At 29.6% G+C, this 18,689-nt stretch overlaps 1 protein-coding gene across 8 annotated transcripts in view; it reads left to right on the top strand.

The window, feature by feature from the left end:
* The window catches only part of LOC144836905 (neuron navigator 2-like), a 155,339-nt gene that overhangs the window by 111,672 nt on the left and 24,978 nt on the right, over positions 1-18,689 (top strand). For all 8 annotated transcript variants that reach the window (XM_078691883.1, XM_078691859.1, XM_078691875.1 and 5 more), the window contains one exon: positions 508-606. In XM_078691883.1, the coding sequence (XP_078548009.1) occupies positions 508-606 (99 nt within the window). The remainder of the gene's footprint in view (positions 1-507; positions 607-18,689) is intronic.

Below are 18,689 nucleotides of genomic sequence, written 5' to 3'. Positions count from 1 at the left end.
ATACATTTGGTTATTTTCAGTGAGACTATAGTGATAGTAAATAAGCAGAAATTTATTTTGTAGTTCTTTATATTATAAAGGCAAATTTAAAATATTTGTTCCCTAAAATTTGAAGGACTATGTGTTTAAGCCCACCCCAGTGTATAAGCCAGTGTAAAAGCCCATCCAAATAATAGGATCGCTGTGAGCAACCCCAGCCTATAGTATAAGATTCCCCTGTGTAAAGCCCATACCTTCAAGCGATAAGCATATGCCTTTAGTAATGCACCACAGATAAAGTAGTACATGATATTTTCAATACATAAGGTGTTAAAATATTGACCACTTTATTCTTTATTTGGTTCTTATTAAAATCTATGGAACGGAAACAATTATTGATATTTGTCACGTTGTTCAATAATTGAAAACTAAAATGAATTGCAATTGATTTCTTGGATTATGTAACAAAACAGTAAAAACATTAACTTAAAAGAATTTATTTAGCAATCAATTATTTTTCGTTTGCAGCCTGAAGAGAGATCTTTGTATGAAATGCGCCGACTGAAACATGAGCTAGAACGTTCTCAAGACAAAGTTGGTAATCTAACGTCTCAAGTTCATACCAATGTAAGTCAATATTTAATTCTACTTATTTTACAAAAGAAACAATAGAGAATAGCCAGTTGATTTTGTATTTCTGACAAATATACATTGATGTCTGCTGCCCTCTGTAATGCAACTTTTTAAAAGAAGTGAGCCCTCTATCTAGTAATATTGTTGGATGTATTAGAAGAAGTGTTCAACTTAAGATAAGATAAGATAAATCTTTATTGTCATGAACACAACAAGGTGAACATGAAATTGATGTTGAAATGTCTGCTGCAAGTTTACAGTTGTTCTGAACAGGTTTGAGTGAGAAAACACATCCTAAATATCCCAGCCAAAATAGTTTTTTTTCCACAGCTTCAATTTTCAAACAACACAAGTACTACATTGGCACTCAGGTTTTGTGTTACCATTTTTAATACAGTCGATTCTCCCAATACTGGACTCTCTGAAAAAAAGAAACTCTCCCAATACCGAAATACCAGACTTTCCGGAAAACCAGACATTTGTCAGCCCAAAGTTGTCCGGTATTGAGGGAGTTGACTATATAACAGTGTACCTATATCTTTGTATAGGAAAATAAAAGGTTAACAAATTTATACACATATTGTGAGTCAATGGTATTGATTGTTAATAGCCTCTTGAAATGATAATAATTATCTTGGGAGGTTGTCTGCCGCAAAGCATTTTCTAGATACTACATACCTTGATTGTTAATGATCAAACAACATGAAAAAGATAACATAGATTAGGTAACTAATCAGTTATTGCCCTACGTTGCAACATGAATGTTTTATAAACCAAATATTGGTTTAATAGGGTGACTAATATTTTATTATCAGATATATATATACGGTAGACCCACTATTTTTTATCATCTGTGATTTTTTTTTTTCATGTGGTCTTCTATCGATTTTAGTTTTATTGATTTCACATAAATTATTATCTTATTTATTTTTATCAGTAAGTCTACAGTGTTTTAACATTCTTTTATATTTTCAACCTTATTGAGGTTTTTTGAACATAACACTCTGTTAAACAATTAATTAAAAACATTTTTTTAGCTATGTTCACAAAGTGTTAAGTATGAATAAAAACACATTTAACCTGATCTGAATGATATCATACTTGCAACTGGCGTAAGTCCTAGTGTGATCTGAACTCTCATACTCATTTGGATACCTTTGTTGCCTTGATATGATCAAAGCCCTTCACTTTTAATATCTTTTATAATTGTTCGCTCAAAGGTGAATGTACTGTACCTACTAAATATTTTTTGTAAATTTTGCAACGTGATTAGTAATTTAGGTAGATAAGAATCAAGGTAATGAACAGTAAGTAATCAAAAAGTATTTATCAAATATATTTACGGGATTTTATAATCCCTATCCTGGTCAAAGTTTGTTTTTGTGTGATTTTCATTGTTTGAAAATCCCAATTATTTGATTATTTAATTGATGTATATCTTTATGAAGATCAAAGATCATTATTTCGAGACAGAGACATGACCTTCAGGTTGAAAGGGTTTATTACATATTTTGGTTATGATTGCGTGCTGATTAATGCCATAAAGTGGATTGTCTACTGCCCTCAATTTAATTAGTTTTCTTCAGGATTTAGCAGTCCACTTCACGACATATCCCACCCACCTCCAAAGCTCTCCAATTACTCCTCTATTTTGCTATTCTCAACCAGTTGTGGTCCCCAATTTAATTATTACCCAGAAATGCATTTTTAGGAATAGAACTTTGGTAGCTTTGATCTTACATTATGAGCACTTTTCTTTCTCTTTTAGCCATTTTAATTGAACTGCGCTTTTAAATTTTTAATTATTTTCTATTATAAAAATGTTGAATCTAATATCGAAGAACATTTAATAAATGTTCTTATTCGATATTAGAATCAGAATTTCTTTTGATTGTGGAAAGGCGTCTGGTTATATCGATTGGTTCACGGTGAAGTAGTTTTTAAACAGGTGAAATAGAAAAAAATTGCAATTGAACAATGCTTTTTAAAAATCAGAACACGTCTGATCGTATTGATTGCGAAGTATAGTCAATTGTCCATTTTATACCAAATTATTATAAACTGTAACACAAAACAGGTGACAAATATTCAACAGTTTGCACTAAGAACTTAACAAACATATATAAGCATGTGCGAAGAAATAGATGCTTGAATTGTTCAATTGGTCACGCTTGGTTAAATATGAAAGACCTCTTTACGGGATATATTGCAGTTTTCGTTACTGATACCTCAAAGTTATTCCAGTTTAATAATAAGAGTTTGCTTTTATTGGGTAACAGAGGGAAAAATGTTTTCTTTTGCTACAAGGCCTTGGAACTCCCTTTTTCTTGATTGCTTCTCAGTTATGTAAATATTATCAAATTCATTGGGAATTTGTCAAAAATAATATCAAGTTTGTTGAATTTGGTACTAATTGAGTTTTTGGTTGTTTGTGTGTTTAGAACATTTGGTTCTTATTCAATAAAGAATTTAAACGGTTTTAATAGGAATTTAAATAAGATTAAATGCATTTCTTATTTTCAATTTATTATTTCTAAAAAAAATTATTAGCATAATATAATATTTCTCAACCTTGGAGAGTTATAAATCTGTAATGATAGCTCATGTACTATACAGAAAATATCCTTATTTATAAGCCCTTTAAAATGTAAATTAATGTTATTCTGTACATAGTAATTTTTATTTTTCAAGTACATGATGTTGCTGGAGGGTGAAATACAAGCCTTTTGTTGCATAGAAACAAAGAATGTTTATGAATCTACAATTTCCGTTCTCAAGGCCCTCAATATCGCAATCTGATTTTCAATCAGCTTTAAATTTGCCTGCATGTAAGCAGCTGTGTTGTGCAGGAGAAAATCTAGCATAAGCAACCTAATTATAACAAAAATGCACATCTACTGCCTGCTTTGAGTGGCCTAACAGAAAGTGTTAGTAGCTATTCTTTTAATATAATAGGTAGTTTACTTGTATTCAATTGTACACAATGAATACTTTACCTTCATCTTGACACTGCTATAGACCCCAAACTGTGCGAGTTAATTACCCCATGAGTGAATGGAGTTAGCCAATGAAAGATGTACGCCAATTGATCGTGTGTATAATCAGCTCTAGTGTAATCAGTACACTTTGTCGTCATCTACATAACAACTACTTGGATATGTGGTCAAGATTTTAGCTTATAGCTGTGTGTATTGCAAGAAATTTTCAATTTAAGATTATTCAAGTGGTAGCTGAATATGTGCGTAGATTTTCCATCGATTTCTAGTCCCTGGATATATTTGAATTTTCTTGTCGATATTGGAATGTTATGCAATCATCAACAATAATTGAAAGGGCAAAGTGCAACTGTGATTACAAAATTGTGAACAAGGTACCTTTTCAGCATGTATATGATTCTAGTTCATAAAAACATCTCGTTATCGTTAACTGAATGCATTGAATATTACTATTGACATCAATATGGTAGAACTATATTCAGTATTGTTCAGTTTATAGTCATCATTATCCCTATGCATAATTGTATCACTGGGTTTAGTGTTTTGATAGCACTGTGAAAACAAAGCTGTGCAGAATAGATTTTGACAATACAGTCAGTGAATATATTGGTGAAACTACTAGTACAGATGATGGCGACGAGACAGCGGCCGTATTCAGTGGTCGGACGGATGGATCCGCCTTCTGCCACATACCTACGGTCAGAGAAGGTTGACCGAAGGAAATATAGGTCCTGTCCATACCCAATAAGTGAGGAGGTAAGTAATGAACTCATTTCGGTCACAGTTTTTAGGTCTGTGTGAAACAGGCTTGATAATGATAATAATACTTTTATAACTGGATCTGATTTGGTTAGTAAATTACCTGTAGAACCTGCTTTTGTTGCAACGAACCTCATTAAGCCTCTTAGAACACAACGGTAAATGTAAACAATCTGATTAGCATATCTGTAATTAATGTGCTAGATCACTGCAACATAATGTTATCAATTAGTTGATTATATGTATGAGAAATACAATTAATGTACTTAAATAACATATCATTGCTATAATAACTTTAAAGCCATAAACATTAAATTTGTAAGGAGAAGATGCAGAAATATTTTGTTTCAATAAAGCTTTGAACCAGGATTCTGCTGTTTAATATGCTCTACCATTAGACCACTCATGTTTGAGTCTTGATTTATAGCCACTCTTTAAATAATACTAACTTAATTATATTAAAAAAGGTTAGATGAATTTTAATAACGTTGATTCCTAGAATTGAGGTAATCCAATTAAATTCACATCATACAGTTGACAATATAATTAATGAAATACGTTATTATGTATAATAATATACATTATATATATGTATAATAATATACATTATATATTGATATTAATGATGCATGAGATATATGATAATTGTGCATACTATTTAAAAAAGAAAAATGTTTGGATGAAGATCAAGAAATTAGTTAATGAGAAAAAGTGAACCATCAGTTGATTCAATCAAGTAGGCCTAATAAATTATTGATGCATTTAATAATTTGGTTAATAAGTATAGGAACATGATTAGCCTGATTAAAGTTTGTTAACCCAGATACAAATACCAGTAATTTAGAATATGAGCCCCATGGCTAAGTTGCGCTTTATTTCAAGTCAACTCACCATTTCTTAGGATTTTTGTAATTTTCCTAATAGCTGTTTTACACAAGTGCTGTGTTTTCAATATCATGAAATGGACAGGAGAAATATATTATGTCTATATCTACAAATTTATACTTTAATGGTTTATGTCTACACAGCTTAGTTCAGTTGAGTATAAGTACTTCCAATTTCCATCTTAAATCTCAAATTGCACGATTTAAATGACGATTATTTTAAAATAGGAATCACATAACATTACATAGTATTGGTTTTCAGATATATATATTGATATATTATTAACTAAGATTTCTGGACAAATAATTGCGATTTCCAATTCAGCATTACACATAAACTTCAAGTCATACGATAGCATACACACATACACCCACCTGATTGTCTGCGCATATTTTAACCGGGCACATAAGTTGCATTTGCACGGATCACCTAACTCGTCCTGGTGACAAGTTCAAAGCTATTTGGTTTTTATTCCTTTATAAATTTGTAATAAAGGAGTTTTTAAAACATTCAATTAAAAGTAATTATAATATAAATGTTTAGCAGATAAATTGTATACCAAATTATCATCAGCATCCTTTCTAATAATTTAATTGTGAATATACAGAGATTAATTGGCTTGGAAACATCCACCTTTTTAAAAATTTAATTGAAATTCCTTAGTAATTTCGGTAAACAACAAATAGTTTTATTCATTCATTCACTTTATGCCATGAAAAAATGATGGAAACTCTTTAGATTTCTTTTGTTTTATGTAGGAAAAATGCACATTTATCTATTAATCTTTGATCGTTCTCGTCCTAGTAAGCTACTGTGAATGCCCCTTTAGTTTTTTTGCAGTATACATCTTTCTATCATTATCTTTATAAAGTTATCTTCTTTAGTTATCTACTGTAGTAGAGTAATAACTAATATGGTTTACTCTTTGTTGAAATTATTAATGAGCAAGAGATGAATGATCATACTTAATGAGAGCCCTTTTAACAAATATTAAACAACGTGGGCAAACTGACCGTGAAGCCTTCATGTTTTAGCAAATCGTTGTCGTTTAATTTGTTCAGTTTCAATATTTGCTATTGCTTGACCCTTTCAGTTCTGTTTGGATAAAATTTAATTGCTAGGCTGGTGTCTATATGTCTAAATACTGTATATTGTGTGTTAATCATGCTGGATTTATAGCTTAAATCAGGCCTTGATATACTACCTGATTGAAAGGAGATACCTTAATTTATTTCTACATCTATATAGAATATTGTAATGAAACTATTTGATATATTTATTCACTAATATATTAGAACTGATATTAATCCAGATGTAAATTTAAATAAAAAGAAAAGCACCAATGTCGTGTGAAAACTGACATGATGACAAAATGAAAAATTTTTAATCAAAACGTGAAAAGAATATTTTCAAAAACATTTTCAGTAAATAATTCAGTATCACTCATTCAATTAGTTATACATTCTAGATATGAATTAATAGTGACGTTTATTATTATTAAAATTAAATGAATGTTTTATGAAAGTTTCTTGTTTTTATATATGATAGATATGCTACGTGGAAACTCCATAAATCAGTTTAAAGAAATCCATTTAGAAGATATTTTGAATACCAATGAAGAAATATAGATCGTAAAATCTTAAATTCATGCAAAATTGTCCAAATATAGCATCTTATTTGAAAACACTACTTAATACTTATTTGATCTTATTTAGACATTATTGGTACTTAGACATTTACTTTGTTACCATTTTGAGATGTTAAGTCCATTATATCTCCTTTTAGTATACATGCTTATGATCTACTTTGGTTTTAATTACAGAATAGGGGTTTCTAATTGTGAATGCCAAGCGGTGGCCCCCTTCTCAATTACATCTAATTTTGACATCCTGTGACGTGATGGTATTTGGATTTCACTTGATATCATTCTATGATGGTCAATAAGGCCAGGTTCAATCAATCCAATTTACAACCATCTTAACAAAGTATGTTCAGTAATTCATGGATAGCACTCTAATGTAAATATAATCCCAGCCCCAAAACTAATATTTATGCAAAATAATCCATATGTAGGCCAATCCACTACAAACTGCATCCAATGATGTGTGTACAAAAATATATCTATTAGTTATCTGAACATAATACCAGACAATACCAGACACTCTATTATGTTTGGTTTTCCAGAAAGTCTTGTATTCCGGCTTTTTTTGGTAAGAAAGACTTTGGAACCTTTTGGCCTTGAGAAAAGTCTGGTTTTGGGAGAGTTTCCAGTTTTCAGAAAGTACTGTACATTGGGAGAGTTTCCAGTTTTCAGAAAGTACTGTACATCGTAGCCATTTGCACTGTAGAAATGATTTATTTCCGATAGATAGTAGGTTGTAGGTGCGCAGAGATGCCAAACACCACTAGGGCTCTTGTGAATACTGTACTTTCCAGAGCAACAGTGTGGTGGGGTTTGAATCCTCTTTGTTGTTTTATTTGGTTAGCCTATTTCTTGTCCAGAGTCTAGATAATTTGTAACAAGGCGCTCTGATCTTAACGAAATAGCTCCGCTATATAAATGTTGCTATTATTATTATAAAACTTCCTTTTTTATTTTTCAGTAGTAAGGTAAACTTGTTTACTGTTAAAGTTCACTGATTTTAATAGTTATTAATTAAACATATTAATCAAATAATTATCAATTACTTGAAAGCAGATGGTATCCATATGGAGTTAGTTTGTTGTTATCATTTTCAATATTGTTGCATCATTTCAGATTTTATATCAATAAAAATGAAGATAGAATTTTATCTCCATGAATAAACTAAGTAAACATTTTTACATGTTCCATCTATTAACAAAGCCTGATTTACTTCCATCAATAACTAATGTTCTGTACTTAATTTAACATTCATGTAATAAACAATTAAATATAATTATTGTCATGAAAGTTCATGTTCGTTGGTGATATACTACCAGATAAAAATTTAGTTAAATATTCTTATATTGTTGTGATCTACAGTAAAATAATCAATAATTATGTTTATTTGCTGATAGTAGGCATATTTGAGTCTTTAATTTAATCATGAAAAAGTAAAATTTACTCCCCTTTTCATGCTACATTTAACAACATTTAATTAGTTTCTTACAGCAGACACTAACATATGCATATATCCTAAAGCAAGTTACAAATAAAGGTTAATAATTGTACATTTGCATTTTTATTATGCACCCAACCTTTTATACATCATGTGGCGTTTGTTGATGTATGTTCTCAATGCTTGCGTTCGTACTTAGCATGCTGGGATGAACTTTAAGTGACCTTTGCAGTACTACAGCAGTTAAAATAGAATAGTAATTTAGTTGATTATTTATGATGCTAAAGTAAACATTACTTACCTGGTAATTCACGAGAAACAACATTTGTACTACAAACCAAGATGAATTGAATATTTTTAAATAAAAAAGTGTTCTTATACAGCATAGATTTCATATTATTATTATATTATTGTGGATAACACAACTTACTTAAAACATTGATTTAGAATTTATTCTTAAAATATATTTAATTCTTATTGAATTCTTGGTGAAATAATATTTGAACAAAAATAAATTAGTATTATACTAATTCAGACTCTAAACAAATTTTAATTATACGGATACATTGCTAATGAAAATGTGTATATTTCATATGATATCTTAAGCTCTGTCTACAATATCAACTATTTTGGTAATTTTAAACTGTCATACTTCATTTAAAAATAACACTTCAATGAATACTAATTATACTGTAGAAGCAACAAGGATTATTTTGTTTTTACATCGCACAGTTTCATCAATATTATTTTAATTAAAACGTCATTTGATTTATTAATTTGGATGAATATTGAAAGGAAATAACATGATAAAACACAGCTGGAAACGGAATATTGTTCACGGTACGAAATAATTTTCTCATTTCACCCACGCTTTTGAGCCGGCCTGCTAGTTAAAAACACCGGAATTGACGTTTGATGGAGCTTTGATAGTATTTTTGCTAATTAAATTTGAACAATAGTGATAGATAAGATGTTGATCAAGTTTTGTCATTTGTCATCTGGTCTTTAGCAGCTCATGTACAAAATGTCAAGAAAACTTTATTGTGTGTCTTCACATAGAGGGCTCATTCTGGTGTGTCATTGTCAGAAATGGTAGTATACCAGTTAAGCATCAACTTAAGTGAAAAACATAAGTTTACAATTTTTAATATATTAAACAAATGTTTAACATTTATTGATAGATTTCTTTCTTTCACTTTAAAAGATTTTATTTATAGGATAGATTTGATTAATGAAATTGCTTGATTATGACCGATTGATTTGTATGATATATTAATACATGATTGATATGTTATTTTTGATTTATTGATTGTATAATTTACTTTTAAAGTGACTGACATGACAATTACATATTTTTCTACAAGCTGGTCAAACAAATAAAACCAATCTTGTAGTTCTACAGATAAAAGTACCTCACAAATTAAAGTCCACCTCCCACACTTTAATAATATTATTCATAGTTCCCAGTGATACAATAATTAGCGCATCATGTTGCTATGCTAATCAATAAATTTGATAAAGTTTTTATTACATTAATATTATACAATATACAATCTTAATAAGTGTTTTATTTACATATGAAAATGTGTAATAAAAATGTTTTATTAAACATTGATATCAAATCATATAAAGTGTTATGACTCAATATAAATATAGTATGGGTGTACACAATAAACAGCCTGATTAACCCAGTTAAAGGTGAGCATACAGGATTGATGTTAGCTTGAACTTTACAAGTACATCAGGTACTTAGCAGCCTACAGGCTTCTGCTCAAAGGTGCGTCCCAATTGTTTCCAAAATCCCTTTTTTAATCCATTTAGAGAAGATTTAAATAATGACGAGAATCATTCAAGTGTGAAACTATTGAAATTAGTAGAATATTTGTTTGAATTAGCTGGTAATTGTTCAATTTAAAGTCAACAAACAGAGTAATTTTGTTTCAATAGAAAATGGACACTTTAAAACAGGTACTTAAAAACCCTTAAGAAATATGTTTAATTGTTTGTGTGATCTGACCCAATTGTTAATTAGAATTTGAGAAAAGCTAATAGGATTTTTTTTTAGTAAAGGAGGCTTTAATTTAATATACTGTAGGTGTTGTGGTAAGCTCCTTTATACCTATATACCTGTACTGCAGTAGTTGATTCCACCAAATGTTATGAACACTAAAATTGCAATAGCTCCCTCTATTGGTGAATGAAAAATCCAGAAATTTGTAGCAGACAGTTTTAGACTTAGTACATGCTTAGTGCATGCTAAGTGTTAGCAGGATTTGAAGGTATTGTATTGTGGTTGAAGCATGTTTGTTTCTTGCTGCACATTATTGGTTCAAGTCTCAGAAATTCACATTGCTTTGTTCACTTGTTTTGTTATTTATTCCTCTCCTTAGTACAAAGTACAATATCTACTACTATAACTCACAATAAAACACAAATAGCAGTTTTGTGTCTAGAGTTATCTGCACTAAGTAATAACATTTTTCAGTGATAATATATATATACTATATAGATATGTACCTGGATTTCATCTAATAGACAAATTGATAATTCCCAGGTACGAGGTCTTATCAACTGATTATTTCTGAACAATGATTTTGGATTGCTTAAAAAAATACATAGCAACCACTTCAATTATTATATAAACACAGACATAACCCATGATACCCCTTGAATCACGACACGATAAATAGGGTTCATTTTATTTGATCTACAACTGACTCATGTGCCGTTTGTCACGCACCTATGTTTGTATTCTTTTTTTTTATATATAATTCCCTACTTAAATCTATAAATAACAAAATACTCAAATTATTGTGACCTATGACTACCGTATATAAGGTATAATTTGAATTCATCAATTTATATTTTAATAGAAATTAAGATTCTTAGTTAACATTTGCCAATTGCTTTCACATAAATATCGCCCTCTACAGATTGAAAATCTAAAAAAAATGTCCTCAAAGTGTTAAAAGGAAATAAATAAACAGTATTATGATTTTTAAAATATTTTCAATGATAACCATATTTTTTCTGTAAATAAATATAGCTTACCGATAATTTAGAATGTTAGATTCAAATATATTATTAATTATCGATGTGTTAAACAACAAAGGAAGTCTCAACCTAATACCATATAATTAATTGTCTTGTGGAATAAATACTCCTATTGTTCTACAAGTAACACAAAGTATTCCAGATTTCTCATTCAGATAATCAGTTACTTATTCTTAGTTTGTTCTTTCTGTATGTCCTCATCACTGATTGGCTGAATAATAGGATTCAATCATGTTTATTTCTTGTTGTTAATTCTTTGTTTTATTTTATAAATAAGAATAATATATTTGTCTTCAATGTTGATTGGCTTAATGGTATAAGATTTAACATAATTTATTTTAGTAAGCCTGTTTTATTTAATTTGATTTAGCCGTGGAGCCATTATATGTGATGGTAAAGCAGTGTGTTGTTGCAATGCATTGTCAATTCAGGTTGCTTAAAACTTTAAATTGATCACAAAGCTATTGTTTTCATACCTTTGAGTGGGATTAATTGTTAAAGGAGCTTGTGACGTTTTAATTTCAAAAGCTTTTCGCCAGTCACCAGAATTAGACAACTTGGAAGGCTAACTCTAAGGATGAGATAGAATGAACAATAAAACTTATCATTGGATTGATCCATTTTATTACAGGGGTATTCTATAGTACATGCTCTATAAGATCTGTATTGTAATTGGTTTTGATGTGCTCCCAGTTGGGTAATTTTCAGTGAGTTAAGTGGTTTTGTTTGCTTTGCTATGGAGCGACAGCGTGTGTTCTCTGTGAACCAATAATCACTAATGACTGCTTAAGCATTGTACACACACTACATAGCTTATGTCCACTGTGCTGATCATTATTATTAACTTATCTTGGAACTAATTATTCACTGCTTCAAACCGTCGTCTTGCTTCTTTTTTTTCTGTCCGTTGATTTGTTATGGGCAGTTGGCATGGAGGATCTAAAATGGATTCTAAGGATATCGACTTTAGTAATCTGGTGTTGGACGATGGTACCATGGTGCGTATTTTATTGTTTACAATTTGATTCAAGTATTTTTGATTTAGTAAATTCATACCGGTATTTAAGTATATTCATAGGCTTATAGGTAATGATTTAAGTTAATGTAATTTCTGTATATATCACACCTATCAACACAATTCTTTGAAAATTAATCATTTTATCGGTGGCACATGCATTAGTGGTACATTACTGAGCTACCAAATGGTAAACGATGGTTAAATAAATATTTTATATAATATAATAAAATTATTCGAAAGAATTACAATTATAACACAGACGTTTGTAAATTTTAAATTAATTGTACACTTTAAAAATATAATCGAATAAATATGACAAAATGCGTGTGTGTCATTATAAATTATATTACAAAATTTATTCATGAGTTGTGCTGGTTCTATCGACTTCTTTTGATAATAAAAAGAGCTTATATTGTGTCTATTGTGCGGCAAAGAGATGTAATGATATAGAGTATGAAACTGAAGGAAGCGTTATTAAGGATCTGTTCATCGCCTTTACTGCTTGGCGACGAGTATTTTCAATTAAATTGTAAATTATAGTTTTCTTTGCAGATCTTCATTATTATGTTAATCATGAAGCAGTAAATTCTTGAATAATTTTATTTATGTATTTTCTCTTTATAGGCATTTTTTTCTTTGTGTATTTTATTATTATTTTGTTTAATTTTCCCACCATAAAGCAGTATATTTCACTATTCTCTCCCATGTTCTCTTTTGTGTACTTTCTACAATTTCATATTTTGTTTTGAGAAATTAACATTCCAGGAAAACTTAAAATACTTCTGGCTCCTTAAGGTTCTATGACATGTCAAATGATTAACTATTTTGAGAATTGATGTTGTAGAGAGGTAATAAATCACATTATTTAGGGGGGTTTCTGCCAACTATGTATTTACAACATAATTATTCAAACAGGTTTGATTAAGGTTAAAAGAGGACACAAAACATTACATAAATCAACTATGTTTACTACAACACATGAAAAATGTTCTTTTTTTATTCTCTCCTTGTTTTTATTTGGACAAATTCTTTAAATATCGCAAACGCAAATATCGCAAATATAGATTTGATTTAGATAGTAATTGATTCAGGTTGACATCAGAGCACCTCAGAATGTGTAAATAAAATATCTAAGTACAAGATATTTAAATTCTATTTGTTTTATCCCTTGTGAGTTTCACTTGGGGGTTGCTTATTGTTGAATTTTATTTAGAAAAGTTCAAATAAAGAACGAAAAATTGTGAGAGCATTTAAATAATCTGACAATGCATTAATTGTCTCTTTACATTGAAGTTGTTAAACATTATTTACTTACTTTCTGCCTAAGGTACGTCCATGCATGTGTTGCGTTAACCTGTAGCCTTAATTGTTAACTTTCAGTAGAGACTTTTAAATACAATATTTATTTTATTTGGAATATTATTTATTTATTTATTTGTTTATTTATTCAAGATCCAACAGTGTATAAAGAAAAACACCAAAACAGGATCACCATAAAATATACATTTAATTTACATTAAAAAAGAATAAGGAAAACAAACAGATTTATATATTATTGAAAATGACATTAAAAGTATTACAACTAAAAATATCGATGTAAGGAAACATTTGAACTAAACTATTATATGAATGAGCAACTCGACAAAAAATACCGTTTTTACATACATTAACACGAGAAAACTGAAAAACTTAATAAATACTTTAAAAGTTTAATTGAAATAAATTAGGTTAATTAAGTATTACTTATCAGGTTATTATTTATTGCAATTATTTAGATAAAATAAAAATTAAACAAATTCTTCAGTAGAGACTTTTAAATACATTACAATTTTTTTTTATTTGGTATTCAATACTTGAGAAATACATTTTTGACTAATTATTATTTATTGCAATTATTTAAATAAAATATAAATTAAACAAATTCTTCAATTCAAGTTGATTTAGTGTGTATTAAATGTCAAATGTGAAATCTGATATTCTCTAGTAAAAGTAATCTAAAACTAATTAACAAGATTATGAACAATTAGGGAGGTCCTAAGATTAAGTTCTTTTTGTTCAATTTTGTTGCCGTACTACCCGTACTGACCTGTTCAACTAATTTGTGGTCATTTAATTAGCAACTATTGAACCAAAATGAATAATGAATAAAAGAATTGAGATTTCACTACGAAAATTGGCCTTGTACTCTTAATCTGAATTATTATTCTTTTTAATTTGATACACGCACGTGTAACTAAAATAAAAGAATTTAAACACCATTTTAAAAAAGGTGTAATTAACGTAAACATGAACTAAGGTTGCAAGTAGTTCAACAATTTAGTCCGTTTTTCATAATGCGAAAAGAGAACAAAACAAAAGAGGTCGAGTATTGTTTTTACAAAAGGTTTTCCATGCTGAGCTATGATGTCATAATTAGATATCCTATAGAGAGTCCATGTGAATAACCCCTCCATTCATTTAATTGACTATCGCTTTTTATAAAAGTAGATTTCAGTCGATTTATCGTTTAGTATCACAACTGTTCTGATAATACATCATCTAAATTATGAATGCTTTTTAGAAACATCGTAGGAAATGATGTCAAACTGAGTATATTTTCATTTTATTTTTAATCTTGCAACTGTGCAACGAAATAAATTACACCAAAATGACAGGTGATATTTACAACAAAGAGTTTGAGATAATGGCACGATATCTGAAATTGGAACGTGAATACAATTTTAAAAAGTATTGAACAATTATAGATTAAATGGATGATATAGATGATGATGTAAAATAATAGAATTGAGATGAATAACAAGAAAAATGTTTTCTCCCGAGCACAGATATTAAAAGATAAAACACAGATTGTGTCAACTTTTAGTAATATTGATCGGACCGCATTTTGCGAGAACCACCGATTCAAAGGTGAATTGGTCAGCAAATAAATTGATATGATTTTCCTTAATTAGTTTATTCAAAGAGAAACAATCTGCTATTCTATTATCTAAACATTTGCTGATAATGTATAATGTGTTGTGACAAGTTTACTGAATGTATTATAAAATAGTTTAAAGTCACAAGTAGAAGATTTCAGATTCATAGGATAAAACTTACTCCAAATAAAATAAGGAAATGATGATTTAATATTTTGTTCTTTATTGGATCATCATCATCATCATCAGATTACATTTGTTGTTGTAGATGTAAATCTGTAGTTATTGCCTTTCTAGCTCTTTCAGATTCAATAAACTATCAACATATTAATTCGTCCTATCTCATAGTATTTTGTCGTCAGACATCAATCAAAGAGCTCTTCTTCATGAGTGGTCTATTATCATGTATATAGACTTTATGTTGCCAACTCTATTAACAAATATCCAAATTTGGGCATTATTGGCTTTTCATTAGCAACGTGGGCTGATAATGCATGAAATTAGTATAGATAGATGAATGTAGGTAATATTCCAATTAAAAATCACTCCAATTATGGACTGCTTATAGTAAGTATCCACAATTTCTATTTCATTGAGAATTAATAAATATAACAGTAAACAGTTTCAAACAGTTTTATAATTCCTTGTACATTTTTCTGTATCTTTTTGTAAAATATATATTCCTCCTCCTCCTCCTAACCAACCTATATCCCACAACACCCACAATTGGAGGTATTTATTTTCCTTTTAAATTTTTCTTTTACATTTTACCCCAAAAAATGTCCTATATTTGGGGTGAATGAACTCCTCTCATTACCTTTGAAAGTGTGATGGTAGATGTAAAAGTTCCACCAAGAAATCATATGGAGTTTATTAGTGGTAACTATCAAGTTCATACCACAGTGTGATACCAGTTTAAATATGATATTCTTTTATATTACAAATTCTACAAAATCAATAACTTAAGTGTTCTTGCTTGTTAGTAACAAGAAGGTCAATAAAAATAATAATAATCCGGAAAAAAAAGTCATACTTTAACCATTTATTTAACTCTCACATATTTGTAATTATGTATTACTGACTGAATTCATGTAAAAGTATGTCTCAAACAACAGTTAAAAGTGGGTTATAGTCCTATGCATACTGCTTCTCAATTCATCTCAGAAGTTACATTTCAAGCAAGTAAACACTGAGGATTTATAGGATAATATTATTTTCTTTAAAAAAAATATTATGATCTAAATTGTTTTCTGTGTAAACCCAATTATCAAGTGTAAATCATGATGGTTTGTTGATATACATAACACAAGTAAAATGGAAACACCATGCAAAACAGAATTACATGGTATATGTGCTATCTTAACAACCTTAGTGCTTCTGTCTTTGTTGTACCTGTTTTACTTACACTTTCTCCCATTCATTGAAATGTCAACAGCCCAAACCGTTTTTTTATTTCTTCAACGAGTAACCTACTAAGCTTAATTCTTTCTTAACTATTGAGACTTGTAAAACCTTATTCTTAAATGGATAAACTGTTAGGCCAGGAGCTTTGCCTTTTCTTCGTTGTTTGTACTTTTTTCAGCCTGCCAGAGGCTAATTACCTGCCTTGTTCTAAAGTTTCCAAAAGTTGTATGAATTGGTTTCTCTGGGCCTGTGGCAAAAAACACCAATTACAGGCATCTTTATCTAGTTTCATTTTCATGAACTTACAAAGATCTTTTTCGATAGTTCATATATAATTTTTGATTGTTTTCTTTTCATTCACACGAAAAGAAATCTGTTGATTGGTTGAGAAGATATTTAAGAAATTTGTATGGAAAAATTTCATTCAGTTTAAGGTAACACCGTATGTGTCTTCAGTATCTGTGTATGCATTTTGAATTATTTCTTACCTTGCCAAAATACTGAAGGTTAGTGTTACATTATTTATTTATTAGCATTATTATTATTTATTGATTATTAATTGTGAATATCTTAGAAAGTAATAAAAATGCAATTTATACCATTTCCTTTTCTCCCCGCAACAACCTAAACCACTTTTTGCTAACTACGGTAGTTGTAATTTGTAAGTTTCACAAAGAAGATTCCTGTTCATCATTTGTAGTCTTTATAATAGACATTGTCCAGTGAAAGGTTAATTAGAGATGACCAGTGCAATCCAATTAAAAAAGGTCATCATATGCTGCTGTTAGTTGCCATGTTGACAACGATGATTTAGTTTAAATTTAAAATAAATGGAAAATATTTGCTACAGGTTTGTTTCTTGTGACAAGTGATTATTCTGTCTGAGTTATGTTGTTGTTTCAAATTTTAATGTCTTCTAATGTGGTTGTAACAGCTGTATAACTGCTATGTTTATTGGTCAATTTATGGTAATTATCCATCACTGTTTTCTAACAGACATTTTGATTGGTCAATTGCAATAAATCTACCGCCAACACATGTAAAATTTATTTTATTTGGCACTGTTCTTAAAAATGTAATACCGCAAAAGTGCAGATGAATTTACATATAACTGCGTTGCTATAGAAACTAGAATTCTACATCCTTTCATGTGTTATGTTAAATAATAAAATAGGTTATTTGTAGTTTTAATTTGAGTGCTTTGAAAGAGGGGTTATCGTTCTAAAACGTACATTGTGATGAACAAACTTTCACCAGACCATTTTGAGTTTATTTGTGAGTTAAAAATGTCTATTCTCGTCGAACCAATAAATTGTAGGCACTACTGTATGTCTCCTGTTAACTACTAACCATAGAGATCATTAGCAGGTTTAAACCCTAGTGCTTGGGGCGTCTCAGAGGGTCAAATGTCCCCACAAGGTGGCTAATGTCCCCACAAGAGGACAAAGCAAGTGGTCCGTAATTGGAAGGGTGTTAATTTGGTGACAGACTTAATTGTGAATGATTCTTAGGTTGTTGTAATCAGATAGAAGTATTTAATTGATGTATCTTTCTGATTGATTGGTTTCTGCTAAGTCATTGTAGTGTATACAATTGGTATCTGGTCTAATGCATATTTTAATATTCTTCCCCTCTGGTTACAAATTACTCACTGTGTATTATAGACAACAATTAGTGTTAGTCGGTGTTGTACATGGTTATTTTTCTATATAGTAATTAATTTTACAATCATTCATAAAAGAGTAAGAAATCACTAGATTTGAACTCGTCACTACGGACGAGTTAGGTTATCCGCAGCGCAAAAGCCACGTGCACGTCATACGTTAGAATATTGCGCGCAGAAAAACGATTATGCCATTGAAAAAATGTTAGTGCGCCCTCTATTTTGTCTGAGTATATACGGTATACACTATATACTGTATACGTACTACATACAGTGCAGAATAGGTGAAAAGAAGTGACCAAA

The sequence above is a fragment of the Antedon bifida genome, chromosome 1 (assembly GCF_963402885.1).
Source record: "Antedon bifida chromosome 1, ecAntBifi1.1, whole genome shotgun sequence".
NCBI classification, from domain to species: domain Eukaryota; kingdom Metazoa; phylum Echinodermata; class Crinoidea; order Comatulida; family Antedonidae; genus Antedon; species Antedon bifida.
The sequence above is the reverse complement of the archived record's forward strand: the minus strand, read 5'-3'. Positions and strand labels throughout refer to the sequence as shown.